The sequence below is a fragment of the Mobula hypostoma genome, chromosome 9 (assembly GCF_963921235.1).
Source record: "Mobula hypostoma chromosome 9, sMobHyp1.1, whole genome shotgun sequence".
NCBI lineage: Eukaryota > Metazoa > Chordata > Chondrichthyes > Myliobatiformes > Myliobatidae > Mobula > Mobula hypostoma.
The window spans coordinates 8,871,294-8,887,995 of NC_086105.1; the positions used below are offsets into that span (position 1 = coordinate 8,871,294).

The 16,702-nt window shown below is 38.6% G+C and overlaps 1 protein-coding gene across 1 annotated transcript in view; it reads right to left on the reverse strand.

Annotated features, from left to right (window-relative positions):
- Nucleotides 1–16,702, reverse strand: part of LOC134351497 (zinc finger C3H1 domain-containing protein) — a 73,517-nt gene that overhangs the window by 15,155 nt on the left and 41,660 nt on the right. Inside the window, exons 14-22 of the mRNA XM_063057719.1 lie at nucleotides 16,164–16,286; nucleotides 14,006–14,560; nucleotides 12,792–12,898; nucleotides 10,603–10,734; nucleotides 10,012–10,133; nucleotides 9,735–9,836; nucleotides 9,069–9,185; nucleotides 3,822–4,008; nucleotides 275–461 (exon numbers count right to left, since the gene is read on the reverse strand). Coding sequence (XP_062913789.1) covers nucleotides 275–461; nucleotides 3,822–4,008; nucleotides 9,069–9,185; nucleotides 9,735–9,836; nucleotides 10,012–10,133; nucleotides 10,603–10,734; nucleotides 12,792–12,898; nucleotides 14,006–14,560; nucleotides 16,164–16,286 — 1,632 coding nt within the window. The remainder of the gene's footprint in view (nucleotides 1–274; nucleotides 462–3,821; nucleotides 4,009–9,068; nucleotides 9,186–9,734; nucleotides 9,837–10,011; nucleotides 10,134–10,602; nucleotides 10,735–12,791; nucleotides 12,899–14,005; nucleotides 14,561–16,163; nucleotides 16,287–16,702) is intronic.

The window sequence follows — 16,702 nt, forward strand, 5'->3', positions numbered from 1 at the left end:
CTAATAACTCAGCACTTTGTTGGAGTTACAAACATACTCAGCCTTGGGAATCAGAATTTGAACCCAAACATCAAACATGCTAATAAACCTGGCTGTCTCCTTTCCAGCAACACACATCAAAGTTGCTGGTGAACGCAGCAGGCCAGGCAGCATCTCTAGGAAGAGGTACAGTCGACGTTTCAGGCCGAGACCCTTCGTCAGGACTTTCCAATCCATTTCTAAGAAATGCTTTTACAGTATGTATGTGGACAAGTTCCATTGATTCAATACTTACCGTCCACCAGGCAACATGAGTAGAAGCATACTGCACTGCTGTTTCACACATTTCTTGAACCTCTTCCTTTGTACCTCGCTTTGAGAACAAGTTGAGATAATGGCACCATATTTCAGGATTTGCTCTGTTAATTTCAAGTGCTCGAGCCAAAGCATTCAATGCAGCATCTAAACATTCCGCAGGTGTCCTAATAGAGTCAAATAAAGAAAACCATCTAATATTAAAGTCTCAAACAGAAACTGTATCAAGTACAATAATGCAGCTTCAGTCCCCATAATTAGCATATGCTGATTTGGATCAACCAACTTAGCAGTCAGGAAAAGGACATTTTCTGAGAAAGTAATGCAGAATTTTAGTTCATTATGTAGGCGAGGGAAGAGTAAGATTTTCATTTTGCACTGTGCACTAACCCATCCCGCCACACACCTAACCACCACTTACCATTTCCTTTCAGCCACCTCATGTAAAGACACTCCTGTGCCTAGCGTCACTTTACAGACATACAATCCATTTATGTAGATGATAAAGCTACGTGTATGAGCTATTTTATGTATTTCTATTTATTCTATTTTTATTGTTTATTGTGTTATTTTATCTTTGCATATTTCTTGTGCTGCATCAGATCCAGAACAATTATTTCATTCTCCTTTACACTTCTGTGTTTGAATGTCATTAAATAATCTTGAAAGCTAATATTAACTTTGGAAGTACATTAGTGCCACCTACTGACAAAATAGCATTCCATGTGTAACTGAAGATGAAAGAAAATTATAAAAACTAAATTACAAATGCTTGCACTGAGCAGATATTAATTCAGTTTTAGATTTAAGTAACAAAGGGCAACTGAAGACTTTGGGTATTTCCCCAAGAGCTTCCACTATGCAAAATTCAATTAAGGGCCATACATTTACACCGTAAACAATATTAGATGGTGTTTCTGACAACTTTCATTTGTGCAAGTTGTATACTATCTGCTTTATCTTTATCGCAATCTTTTCGGTTTTAAAGAGCCAGCAACTCACACTAGAAAAAGTGAGATACTCCAGAGACAAAAATTGCTCGTTAAGGGTGGGCACGTGTTTGGTTACATCTGCAACATGTGATTGGCTGCACAAATCGTGCACATCTTGGACAAGGGCTGAAGCTCTTGCAGTGCCTTGTTTTGACTCCCTATACTAGCCTCAGTTGTCAGGACATTTTTTTCCAACTCTCTGGACCAGGGGTTCCCAACCTGAGGTGCATAGACGCCGCACGCCCCCCCCCCCCCGTCCCAAGTTAATGGTAGGGGTCCATAGGATAAAATAAGGCTGGGAACTCGTTCTCTAGACAGTATAAACTTGACAAGACAAATGGGTTCCTTCTGGAGTATAACCACTGTTTCTAATAAATGAATGACAAATAGCTTGGTTTCTGAAGCTAAGGTGCTACCTTCTGCTGCTGAATAAAACAAAAAGTCATTGGTAAATTTACAAGTTAGTTAAATCTAAAAGGCACTAAGAATCTATACATTAACCCAAATTGAAGAAAAAAATGCTGTTTAGTTTGCAAAACAAAAAAAGAGCACAAGGGTGCAACTTTAGAAGATGGAGTCAGATGTAGATTGGAGAGAAACGGATGGATTAGCAGCCTCAGGAGATTAAAAGCATAGAAACAAAGGATACAGCTGGAAAGGTCTCAAGACATTTTTACTTTAACTCTGCATATTTTTAAAGTGGTGACTGCAAAGGTATACCAAACAGTAAACTGTTCAAGATCCTATCATAAACTTCAAAAGACTACAATTAACAATGATTAACCTTGCTTTAAAGTTGTGACGAAATAATTTAAGTCAGGTAAGACCAAATAGATTTTCATTTTAATTTTGCTGTTTTTGGTTCCTGGGTTCCTGGAGTGGCTTATGCAGGCTTCATACAGCTCATTGCTCCAGGACTTCCTGCTTTAACAAACTTCTAGATTTAAACCCATCCAGCTAAAAAAAACAAAATCCAAAACAGAAAATCTTTGTGCAATAAGTTGTAACTGATCACTTCAGTTCCCGTGCTCATGCAGCTGAGTAGCTTTAAATCAATACAGACTGAAAAGAACTCCAAGTAAATGTATAATCCAACAAGCCAAACCCAATTTGCAAAATGAAATCAAATTTTTGTAAAAGGATTTACATTTAAACGTCACTTTACAGATGAAGTTTTGCACAAAATAGAGGATATTTCTACAGACATGCCTATTTTGATGACCAGTAAAACTTAGTGCAGTGTAGAGTTTGGTCAATTTGCTGAAACCCAGTGTTTATTTGGCACGAACTGCAAGTGAAGAATATTAAATCAATGTAAGTTTTCAGAATTTGATTAGCATCAAGTTTATTCAGGATAATCCAATTCAGAAGTTGATTTGTCAGCTATTTGATAAAGATGTCTCTGATAGCACTAACATGATTTGTCTTCTGTCCAAAGATGCCATCTGACTTGAACATTTCCAGCATTTTCTCCATTCACAAACCTGGGCTATCCAAGGCTACTCAAGTGTAGGAGAAATAGCAGACAACATGCAATGACACAATAACGACCAAGTTATCAGCCTTTAGGTGTTGCCTGAGGAAAAAAATACTGTCTAGAAAATCCTTAGTCTAAAAAGCTTTTTATATCTTCCTGAGTAAGAGCAGTTTGAGTCGGTGATGAGGAAGGCAAATGCAATGTTAGCATTCATTTCGAGAGAACTAGAATATAAAAGAATGTAATGTTGAGGCTTTATAAAGCATTGGTGAGGCCTCACTTGGAGTATTATGAAGAGGTTTGGGCCCCATATTTTAAGAAAGGATGTGCTGACATTGGAGAGGGTTCAAAGTAGGTTCAGGGAAATGATTCCAGGATTGAAAGGCTCATCATATGCGGAGCGTTTGATGGCTCTGGGCTCTACTCACTAGAATTTAGAAAAATGAGGGGTAACCTTATTGAAACCTAGCAACTATTGAAAGGCCTTGACAGAGTGGATGTGAAGATGTCTCCTCTGGCGGGGGAGTTTAAGACAAGGGGACACAGCCTTGGAATACAGGAGTATCATTTTAGAACAAAGAGAAGGAATTTCTTTCACCAGAGTGTGCTGAGTATGTGGAATTTGTTGCCACAGGTTGGTGTGGAGACCAAGTCATTTGATATACTTAAGGCAGAGGTTGAGAGGTTCTTGATTAGTCAGGGCATGAAGGGATCTGTGGAGAAGGCAGGAAACTGGGTCTGAAGGGGAAAATGGATCAGCCATGATGAAATGGCGGAACAGTCTCAATGGGCCAAATGGCCTAATTCTGCTCCTGTATCTTATGGTCAAATGGAATCCCAGTTTAATGGCTTATCCAAAATCAGAAACATCTGACAATATGCCATTGCCTTGCACTGCAATTGATTTTTCAGTGGAAGTCAATCTCAGATATTGAACCTAATGACTCAGGGGTGAGGGAGCTACCAACTTGCCACTGCTGACATGAAAGGAAATTGAGCGAGACAATTAGTCTCATTCTTCACTGCACACCAGTTAAGATGAGGAAACGCATACATACCCTTCCCTTTGATTCAGATATTTATAGGTGAGTTTAATCCAAAGCTGTACATCTTGAGGATTTTCCATCACACTTGTTTCCAGGTTGGCAATGTCATCAGTCTCTGCTGTAAAATATCGGACATCATCTGGAGTAATAACTGTATCTAAAGCTTCAGTTCCAGACCAGGAAGGTTCTACACACTTGGCTGAAATACAAAAGAATTGTTTTTTTTTTAAATCCCCATCCACATTAAACAGTGATTTAAACTAGAGTAACTTAATATTCAGAAAATCTGAGGTCTCTGTTGGTCAGAGTCGACTATGGATGTTGTGTCCTAGTCGTCTAGATACGCAAGCCTAGGCAGTACAATATGGAGAGCAAGCCGATGCCCATGTAGCAAGCTCCTCCTCTTCATGCATCTGATGAACCCAATGAAAAGACAGAGGCCAATACAGTTTGGTACGAGCAGCATTGCAAGAGTTGCCAGTCAGCGATGAACTCAAAAATACCCTTTTGAAAATGGTTGATTTGAGATATTAGTACATCCCTTCAGAAATCTCACTTCGTCCCAACAGATACAATGCAACCTTTTAAATGCCAGTTGTCAAATTCCAGCCCAATCCAATACCAAACTCAAAAAGCTACCCACAGTGCTGAAAATGTACTACTTCACGGTGGTGCACAAACCACAACCATGGCATCTGAATCTACAAACATGCTGTCAAGATACCAGATGAGTTTGGTTAAAATACAAAATATTGTGTGTTTCCATACTGCTACTGGAGACCTGAGATATTGCACATTGATAGACAGCTGACAGAGTGTCAGGGACAGCAATGGCTCCCAAAATTAAACCAAATTGCAAGTTTAGAGGAAATTGCTTGTCAAATCTAGTGAAAATCCAAAATAGAAGTATCTGAGGTGACCACATCTTGAGAAATATTACCATTCCCAGCATAGCTTTCTTTGCTCAGTGTTTTACATGAGGTTTACAGCTGGAAATAATTACACAAATTTTCTGCAGTTTTTAAATTCAGCAGGATGAAAAACAAATCACAAATAAAAAAACAACTTGGATTCCACAGTCAAAGAGGCAAGGATCTCAGAGCATTTAGGTTACCAGATCATTTTCCCTTTGTACACTGAGATTACTAGACTTAGATTGTCGTTCTTTGACAATGTTCCTCAATAAAGTCAATTTTCTATAAGTAGAAATCACACAGTTCCAGCTTACATGACTGAGAACAAAGGTTAGCTGATTATCAGTCATTAGTCTTCTGTCATACAGAATTTGAGCATCAACATCTTGCACAATATTCAGTATAAACCGGTTAAAAATAAATTATGTTCACTGAACTATTGGCGGTGGCAGGGAAGCTGCTCGGGCCTCGGTCATAGCAAGAACTAAACCTTAAGCTGTGGTGTCACTTGTTTACGGTTGCCCAGAAGAGAGGCAGAGTCAGCATGCTCCACCGGAGGTGGTATGGCACAGTATCCAAGCTGAATTCAGTAATAATGAGTTTTTAAAATTACAGTAAATTTCAGAATGGTCAGAAATCCCAGTGGTCTGAAATTGATTCATTCATTACTCTACAGTGTGAGTCAAGTGTTCAGAGTGTAAGCAAACGTGTGTTCTGAATTGAGAATCTGGACTATGGTCAGATGCAAAACCAGGCTCAAGTTCCTGCTCTCTTTAAACTCACCAGCCTCACTTAAAGTATACTATTGTGCAACATATTAAAAAAGTGAAATAAGTGTTGAATAAAACTTAAGTTCAGAAAATCTGCTAGTCCAGCATTACCAAAGTCCCAAAGGTGCCAGACTTTAAGTATTATTATATAACAGTAAGTGAATTGACTTCACAACACTCTTGCCTTTGGATACAGGACCTATCGTCAAGTGAGCCAATATGAATGCTGAGTAATTAAAACAGTAACTACTTGATAATGTGGATAATGGGGGACACAGTAGTGCAGCAGTTAGCTCGGCGCTATTACAGCAGCAGAGTTCACTCCCAGCGTCCTCTGCACGTCCTCTCTGTAATGCATGGGTTTTCTCCAGGTCCTCTGTTTTCCTCCCACAGTCTGAAAACGTTAATCAGTCATTATAAACTGTGCTGTAATTAGGTTAGAGTCAAGTAGGGGTTGGTCTGGCTTTAGGAGTCAGGAGGGCCAAATTGAATTGACTTTATTTCTTACATCCTTCACATACATAAGTAAAAATCTTTACGTTACATCTCTGCCTAATTGTGCAATTTACAGTCATTTCTAATAAATAGTATCCACAACAGGATAGTCAATATAGCCTAGAAATACAATTGTATCAGCATAAATTAATCAGTCTGACCGCCTGGTGGAAGCAGCTGTCCCGAAGCCTGTTGGTCCTGGTTTTTATGCTGTGGTACTGTTTCCCAGATGGTAGCAGATGGAACAGTTTGTGGTTGGGGTGACTCAGGTACCCAGTGATCCTAGGGGTCCTTCTTACAAATCTGTCCTTGTAAATGTTCTGAATAGTGTTAAGTTCACATCCACAGATGAGCTGAGCTGTCTGCACTACTCTCTGATGAGTCCTGTCATTGAGAGAAGTACAGTTCCCATATGTGGCAGTGATGCTGCCAGTCAGGATGTTCTCAATTATACCCCTGTAGAAAGTCCTTAAGATCTGGGGACTCATACCAAACTTCTTCAACCGTATAAGGTGAAAGTTGCACTGCTGTGCTTTGTTCACCACACAGCCAGTAGGTACAGACCATGTGAGATCCTCGGTGATGTGTATACCGAGGAACTTAAAGCTGTTCACCCTCTCAACACAGCTCCATTAATGTCAATAGGGGTTAGCCTGTCTCCATTCTTCCTGTAGCCCACAACCAGCTCCTTTGTTTTTGCAACATTGAGGGAGAGGTTGTCTTCTTGACACCACTGTGTCAAGATAATGACTTCTCTGTAGGCTGCCTCATTATTATTTAAGGCAAGGCCAATCAATGTAGTATTGTCAGCAAATTTAATTAGCAGACTGGAGCTGTGGGTGGCGACACAGTCGTGGGTATACAGAGAGTAAAGGAGGGCTCTTAGGACACAGCCCTAAAGGGCAGAGGTGAGGAAGCCCACTCTTACCACCTGCCAGCGCTGTATCACTAAATAAAATTACAAAAAATAAAAACCAGACAAATCTAATCTGGTGAATTACCACTTGGTCTACTGTCAATCAGAAAAGTGATGACACAGGTCATTGTCAGTGCTATGAAGTGACACATACTCCACATAGTCCATATACATAACCTGCTTACCAATTCCCAGTTTGGGTTACTCAAGGACCACTCATCTCCATACCTCACATTCTTGGTCCAATCACGAACCAAAAAGATGAATTAGAGATTTTTTGGGGGAGATTGGGGGGGGGGGGGCGGGAGAGAAGAGAGAGATGTAATTAGCACAATGCTTTACAGTACAGGTGACCCAGGCTCAAGTCCCATCATTGCCTGTAAGGAGTTTGTAAGCTCTCCCTGTGACCATATGGGTTTCCTCCACATACTCTGGTTTCCTCACACAGTCCAAAGACGTACCAGTTGGTAGGTTAGTTGGTCATTGTAAACTGTCCTCTGATTAGGCTAGGGTTAAATCAGGGGATTGCTGGGCAACTTGGCTCAGAGGGCTGGAAGGGCCTGTTATGAGCTATATCTTAGCAAAACAAAAAATAAAATAAAAAAATAAGAGAAGGACTATCAAGGAAGCTGAGGAGGACAATGGCTGTCACATCACTGGAAAACTTTAGCATTAAGGCATTCTGATAAAATGAAGCCAGTGGGCAAAAAGGTAAAGACCTCCAATAAGTGGAGTCACACCTAACTCAATGGAAGGAGGCAATAGCAGTTAATAGTCAATCAATCCAGCCACAGGACATCACTGCAGAAGCTCCTGAGCACAAAGCCCCAGGCATGATCACCTTTGCCTACCGCAAAACCTTTCCTTCTACATATGTTGTAGCACATGGTTAAAAGTGCAATGTTCACTGATGTTTGCAAAATGTTTAATTCCACTTGCAACTCCTCAGAAAATACATTCCATGCTGATGTAGCAAATACAGACAACATTCACCATAAACTGAAAAATGGTCAGCAACATCCATGTCACAATACTAGGAAATACACATTTCTGAGTCTAATCCCTAGACTAAACATTCAGTGGCATCACCAGCAAGTCCCCCATCACCATCATCCTGGGTTCATCACCGACACAAATACTGCAGCTACGAGAACTGTATTGCCTGCACGGAATAACACTACCTAGACAGCACAATTCAGCAACTCCATGAGACACAGTGAGTGAAAATGTCTTGATAAATGGGAGAGGTCAGAGGAGAATGGCCAGACTGGTTCAAGCTGACAGGATGGTGACAGTAACTCAAATAACCATGTGTTACAAGTGGAGTGCAGAACAGCATCTGAATGCACATACTGAACCTTGAAGTAGATGGGCTACAGTGCACTAATAAAAATATACACTCAGTGGCCACTTTATGTGCTGAGCAAGTTCCACTTTAAACAGGGATCATAGTTAAATAGTTGGGAAATGTAATACAAAGCAAATTTCAGTCCAGAATTGATTTAGCATAGTTTATGTTTCCATTTGTTTACCATACAAATCATATGTACTGTACCATATTAGAACAGTCAATGCATTGCAACTATGATTAGATTTCAAAAGTCCTTTTTTTTTGGCTATAAACTGCTTTGGAATGCCCTAGATTCTAAAAAGCTCCACTTAAACTTGGGATCCTGTTTTTTTTTTGCCTTCAATCGCTTTGCTCCATTAAAGAGTGCATCCATTCAGCAAATCCTACTATAAGCACAACATTTCCATATAGAATTTCAAGAGTTAAAGCCAGGTGTGTTAGACATCATTTGAATCATTGCTAGGAAAATACCATTGGCCTTTGAAGGACAAATTTATTGATGCTTATTTTTTTAGAGCACAAGATAGGAAAGAAAGATTCCACTTAAACAATAGAAACTGTATAATTCACTTATCATAATAATCTACTATCAAAGGTTGAATAGAAGACCACACCGCTAAAATCACACTATGAATGAAATACTGAACAGATGAGCCATTTCGTTTATCCAGCGCTTTATCAATGACCCACTATTACAGTAGTTAAAAGAACAGATGGCCATGTATTCAGACAAGATAATGATCACATTTTCCAAGTATTGCCAAAACAAAATAAATGGGTTTACTTCTAAAACTCATTCTAATCTTATCATACCGTATCGTACTGGTCCAAAATTTTGTTCATCATCACTGTTGCTGCCTTCAGAAACTTGTTTTCTCAGAAGTTTGGGCTTCCATTTCCTTCTCTCTTTGAATGTCGTGTAAGGTGGTGCTGAAAAGTAAGACAAATGTGCAAGTTCTCCCAACTTGAAATGAAAATTCATTTATCAGCTGGCAGTTTACACCTTAGCAGCATATCCACTAAGGCATCAACATCAAATTTATCAAATTTAGTGAATGAAACTATACCAGTGCTTTGATCTGCGAAATAAATTTCATCATAATACATTTCTACACTACGTTCAAGCCAAATTCACATTCTGACTGTAAGATTTGACTTTGGATTACTACCAATTCGACAATTATCGACATGTGTTCTTACTCCAAGTGTAGAAACATTCTTTTTACATCACCCAACTCCCTACTTCTCTTCAGAAGCTATTAACTTCTGTTATGATACTTTACGTTAATTCTTCGCGATGAGCCATTATCTTTATGACAAGCACATTGCCATAAATTGAACTCAATTCTTAATTTATAGATAGAGGTCCATGGAATAAATATTTCATTATTACGTCAGAGACCACAAGTTGTGAATCCGAGCGTGGCAGGTTTGTTTTGTTGGCTACAAATAATAATTTAAAAGACAATAGTTACTTACTGTGACCAGTACTTTCATTCACTTTGCTAACAAGTAAAACAGCCATCTCATCTGTGGTCATACGATCCTTGTTTTTACCAAACTGTTTATCCACATAATTTTCTGTACATTAAAAAGAGAAATTCTATATTTCAACATTTTTGCTTCAGATATATTTTCACTCAAACATATTTGGTATAATCTTAAGAGCTAAAAATTCTTTTTAATCAGTTTGTAATAATGATTAATAAATTAATGCTGGACAGAAATATCTAAACAGTATGTAATACATAGTTACCAGCTGCAACCCTGATTTCTTCATCTGTACTAAAAGCTGAACATTTAATCAGAGATAAATTGTAGGAGAGAAGATCTTGAAACAGCTGGGATTGATTTAAAATGCAGTCTCTCATGTGCTGCCTAGACAAAAGAAAAAATATACGGATGGCTTTAATAGATAAATAAAATTTCCCCTTTTTACACTGCTAAACATTACAGCAAAACACGAACCAAATAACCTCTACATTTATTACCCATTTCAAATTTTAAATTGCTTTTGCATCTGAATCCAAATCGCTACAATCTTGAACATAACAATATGGAAATAAATTCCTTTTTCCTACTATTGGAAATAGGAATTTATAAAATTCCCATATTGATACTTTAAGGTTCCTGGCAAATATGACCAAGTAATTAATCTTAATGACAGGAATCAGATTTATTAGCAGTTTCATATGTTTAAATATTATTAATATAAAGGGGAGATTCCATGATTATAAAAGTGAATGCTTCATTACTCTTTCACTGTCAAGTGTTATCTTGTGAAGTCAATGCAATAATCAATTATTAAACATAATATTCATAACAACGCTAAATACAGTATACGTACCATTGGCAATCATCATCATTACATGTACCAGTTAAATCAAATCGACAGAAACATTGCTTGGGATCAATCAAGTTGCTATAGGAAACAGAACTAATCAGAAGTTTCTCTTTGTTACGAAAGTAAGGACTGAACCTGCAGAAAAAGATTGCAAATGCATAATGTGAAAATGATAGTGAACTGACAAAAAAATTCTACATTTGAATCTTGAAGCAATTGAACAATAAATTATAATTCTTCAATTACGGTATTCTATTGCCAATTTCAAACCTGCACATTTAAAAACAAGCAAATGTTCTGAAATATCCATGCTACAGTGAAATAAGACAAGTTCTATCATTTAATTAAGACACAGTTCCCAAACAACCAGATTTGTATTTGGTGTCTGCACATCAACTGGAACAATGCACCCAAATGCTCAAGCATAACTGCACAATTTTTAGAGTGTGAGCCCTCAAGCAAAATGTTTGAGAAAAAAATTCCTTGTTTTAATAAATTAATTAGAATAATTTCCTGCAATTTAGATTTGATTGATGCACAAATGATCTGTGCATTATCATTATTTTTGAGAAAAAGCATTCAGCTCTTTCTACATGAAATTGTTTAAATAGCTGTTATACCAAAACTCAGAGTTAAGATTCTACTGTATATCACTAAGAAATGCATGCCAGTCTGGATTAATAAAACTATGAAAATATGCCACAGCTCCCAAATGGCAAAATGGAATAATTTCATTAAAATAATTTCTTTTTGTGCTATTAATACTTATTCTGCTCACATTTTTTGCTCTAAAATGACAACCTTAGTGAAAAGGCTAACATTGCTTATTCCAAGATTCCACACAACTATGTGAAACCATTAAGTGCTTTCTAAAGCACAAAATTCACTGAATTGTTTCCATTCAACATGTTTAGTCAAATTGTGATCTTATATGCAGTTAAAAGTCAATCTGATCAGTATGCTTTTAAAAAATGCAGATTGATGTACTTTATGGTTCATAAACACAACTGCAGAATAAAAGCTATTACTATATTAAGCTAAAATGGTACGTCACTGGCAACAACCAGTGATGCTCCATTTTACCATGAAAAGCAGAGATTGATTCACAAGTACATGCTACTGTTTCACTCTGCAGTACCCTGTCGTAGTCTAATTTGTTATAATGCTCTTGGTCCCAAAGTCTACACAACCAGAGGTATGAACACACCATAGTTTAAAATAAAAGACATCATCTCAGGCTGCACACTGCTGCCTGGCAGGAAATTCTTGCCCTCTTCTACCATTCTACCAGCACCAAAACGTTTTCAGTCCCCTGAGTCCAACTGGAGTAAAGTACCAATCTGTAAAGGCAGCTAAAAAGGGTCAGCACTATTGATCAGAGAAGTCACTCAGCAAAGAGCTTTACAGCCCGACTGACAGTCACACAGCTCATCCTAGTCTGTTCTATGCCAGTCCTCACAGGCAGTCATTTTTCATTGCCTTGGTGGCTCAATTCACACAGATGTGGAAATGAGAGCTATTTAACTGTTTCATCACTGCAAGAAGCAGTTAGGGAGGTCATCTTCAACATGTATTGCCAAAAGGGTCCCTTTTAGTGCAGATTATATTAACATTTATTTCAGGAAAAGCAAAGTATTCAGGTAATATGTGCATTGCTTGTCTTTTGCAATGACAAATGTTTCCTGGGAAGGAATTCCTGCCCTCCTCTACCAGCAATGAAGCTAAGTTTTCAATCCTCATGATTCCATCTGTAAAGGCTGCTGACAAAGGTTGATAGAGTTAATAGTTCGTTAATTTGGCAAAAAAGTTGACAAATTTAATCAGCAACCCCTAAAATGTTATCTGCCCCTTAGCGGAGGTACTATCACTTCAGGATGAGATACAATTGAATTCTATGCACAGCTCAGGAACTCAAGGAATAGATAACCCATTGCTTCATTAACATTTTCATTCACAACTGAAAATGCTTATCAAATAAACCAATGCCAAAAAAAACTTTCCATGTATTTGCAGTTGTGTTAGAAGAGTTGAAGCAATTGATTTGTGTGTACTAGGTTAAATACCAAATTTTGATATGAATTAATTTATATCCTCTTCCAATATAAATTTAAAGTCAAAGGTTCTATCAAGATTGTTTACGCAAGATAAAATTACAAAGAAACCACAACTTTTTTCTAATAAGAACTTTATACCTGTAAGATCTAAAGACCAAAAGAGGGCTACTGTATGTTCCAAATGGCGCTGGTTTCGAATCAACTTGTCTTGACTGTAACACCGCATCCAAATTCACAGGAATCTCCTGCAGAAGATAAGTTGTTTTCTTTTAAAAACAAAGAATGTTCAATAGTTTCTTCATGTGTGCTCAGGAAATTCACAAGTAACTTGAGCAGGAAGCAAATGACCTAATGATACTAAAAATGTGCTCTGAAATTAGAGGTTGAAGTTAAAATTACAACATTTTCAACAGAACTGCACTTCCACAGTCCTTCAGGACTGTATATTTAGTCAAGCGAGCAATCCCAGTCAGAATAATCGCTTGCAAAATTGTACTGGTTATCATACATCCACATGATGCAAGTTGCCAACATTCTTGACAACAAGGTTTGGGCATGGAAATTTTGCTACAATAGAAAATTAACAGAAAAAAATCTAACTGATGCCCCAATGCAGAAGCTGAACAGCATTGCGGGTACCATTCAGATAAGAGATTTCTGTTTGCTCCCTTAACAAAATGTAATTAATCACAAAGCATTTTTTTCAGATTAGAGCAAGCACAATATCTACTGCAGGAACACATTGTGCAGTTTATAGGACCTTCTGGCATGTGCTGCGTTGTATTGACGTGGGTGATCACAATCTTTCCATGACGATTCTTCTTGGCAAATATTTCTACAGAAGTGGTTTGCCATTGCCTTCTTCTGGGCAGTCTTTACAGGATGGGTGACCCCAGCCATTGGCAATACTCTTCAGAGATTGTCAATGGTCACACAACCAGGACTTGTGACATGCACTAGCTGCACATACGACCATCCACCACCTTTCCCGTGGTTTCACATGACCCTGATTGGGGGGCCAAGTAGGTGCCACACCTTGTCCAAGGGTGACCTACAGGCTAGTGGAGGGAAAGAGCACCTTACACCTCCTTTAGTAGAGATGCATCTCTACACCTCCACACCAATTTACTGCAGGCAAATTGTTATGATTTGGGAAATAGTAGACAATGACAAAAATTTCAAAAATTTGTTGAATACCTTGAAACAAAGTTCTGAAAAGTGCTGCATAAAAAAGCAATTATTTTAAGACTAAATAATATTACCATTTTCTTCAAGTAAACATGCTTGTATTCAGCTTTAAACCCACAGTTAGAGACATTGATTAAAATTACAGTCAATTCCTTTCTACTAACCTGACCACACAGAGACTTCTCCTTTGAAAACATGCAACCTAATGTTTTCTGTAGCAATGTTTTAAAGTCATCAGCCTCTCCATGAAGCTTTTTGAGATCATCGAGATTGAGACCAAGAAACAGTTCTGGCTCATCAAAGCTTTTCTTTGTTGGCTTACTTAAAGTTTCTTTCCCTTGACTCAGGTCAGTATGTTTCAGATTTGGCTTAGTGAAAGAGTTTGATTCTCGAAATGACCTCCTTCGTTCCCTTAGAGATGGAGATTGCACTTCATCTTCTCCATCGTTTTCTTCAGTATCAAGAACAAGTTTATCCTGCGTTAGGTCATGCATTGAAGGCTGTGATACCACAAATGTTTGTTGTTCATCTATTCCAGACAAGCTTTCAGGTTGTCCTGCATTCCTTAAAGCTTGCGCCTCTTTCAGTTTTTGAATCTTTAACCGATATTCGTATTCAAGTTGCTGCAAGCGTTTTTTCTCCATTGCTATATACTCAGCAGATTGCTTCTTTAAGATTGCTGCATGTTTAGACGCGTCATCCAATCGGATATTATTAGACTGAAAGAGGGAGAAAAAAAAAAGAGTAATTTATCGATAACATCTATATAATACTTAAACTCAAAGGCTGTATTTTTAGCAAAGCAGTAAAAGAATGCCGGTGTTAAAAAGCAAAACCAAATGATCTTTCTAAATTATATTAAATTAAGAAAGCTAAATTCCGAAGAACTCAACGCATGCTCATTTGGATATACTGTGTTTGATTTTTATTACTTAGATAAATTATCAAAAACACTAAACATATTTTACAAAGCAACACACAAAATGCTATAAGAACTCATTAGGTCAGGCAGCATCTATGCAAGAGTAAAGAGTTGACATTTTGGACTGAAACCCTTCTTCAGGACTAGCAAGGAAAAGTCAGAGTAAGAAGGGGAGGGGAGCAAGTACAAGGTGGAAGGTAGGTGAAACCCGAAGAAGGGGAGGGGTGAAGTAAAGAGCTGGGAAGCTGATAGGTGAAAGAGATAAAGGGCTGGAAAAGGGGGAATCTGATAGAAGAGGACAGAAGGCCATGGAAGAAAGGAGGAACACAACAGGGAGGTAATGGATAGGTTAGGAGAGAAGGTGAGAGAGGGAAGCAGGAATGAAGAATGGTGAAGGGGGGGCGAAGAAAGGGGCATTTACCAGAAGGTTAAGCAATTGACAGGTTGGGGGCTACCCAGTGTGGATCCTCCAACCTGATTGTGGCCTCATCCTGGCAGCAGAGGAGGGCATGGACTAACATGTCGGAATGAGAATGGGAAGTAGAATTGAAATGGGATCCTATCGGAAAATCCCGCTTTTAGAGTCAGCTGGAGGGAAGGTGCTTGGCAAAATGGTGTCCCAATCTACGTCAGGTCTCACCAATGTAGAGTATGCAACACCAGGAACACGGGATACAGTAGACGGGATACAACAGACTCGCAGGCAAAGTGTTGCCTCACCTGGAAGGACTGCTTAAATGGTAGTGAGGGAGGTGATGGAGGGGCAGGTACTGCATTTGTTCCACTTGCAAGGACAAGTACTAGGAGGGAGATCAGTGGGGATGGAAGAATGGACAAGAGAGTGTGAAGGAGAGATCCCTTCAGAAAGTGGAAAGTGTGGAGGGGGGGCAGGGCAGAGGAGGGAAAAATGGGCTTAGTGGCAGGATCCCACTGGAGATGGGAGAATTTATGGAGAATTATGTCCTGGATGCGGACACTAGTGGGATGGTAGGAGAGGACAAGAGGAACCTTATCGTTGGTATGGCAGAGGAAGGATGGGTTGAGGGCAGATGAGTGCAAAATGGTACAGATGCATGCAAGGGCAGCACTGAAGGTGGAAAAACAGAGCTCCCTTCTTTGAAGGAGGACATCTCAGTTATTATGGAATAAAAAGCCTCATCCTGAGAGAGATGTGGCAGAGATGGAGGAACTGAGTGAAGGCAATGGCATTTTTACAAGTGACAGGGTGGGAAGAGGTATAGTCCAGATAGCTGTGAGAGTCAGTGGGTTTATAGAAGATATCAGTAGGTAGACCTGTCTCCAGAGACAGAGACTGACAGATCAAGAAAGAGGAGAGAAGTGTCAGAAATGGACCAAGTAAACTTATTTTACAACCTTGTCTGAATTCTGTTTCAACTTACAATTGAATCTTGTTCACGTTTCCGTTTCCCTACTTGACTAGCAAGGGCTTTTGCTCGTGCAAATTCTTCATATTTGACCGAAAAATTTTTCTTAATTTGTATTCGATGTTTTACTTTATGAATCTAAATAGGATAAAAGAAACTAGATTTGACATTGTTGAAATCTGAAACTACTTAAATTGGAGCCCAATTCAAACTTGTGGTATGGGTACAAAATTCTTCTAGGATTTGCTATTAAGACAAATGTGGTTCCAAAAAAAAACTGCTACATAATCAAAGATATCAGAAAAATCTCTTAAAGTACTTAAATCTACCATTCATAAAGCTCTCATATCAGGATTGGAAAATTGCTGATGCTTCTTGGCTGTCTATCATTCTTTCCACTCCACTAAAAGATCAGCCCATTGCTACACACTATTACAATAAATTTCTCAATGAACCCAAGAGAAGGGAGCATGGGAACTGAAGCTGAGGCAAGCCACAGGGTATAAAAGTCAGAACCCAGTAACTGAGAAGGGAGAAAGACAAATATTCCCTTG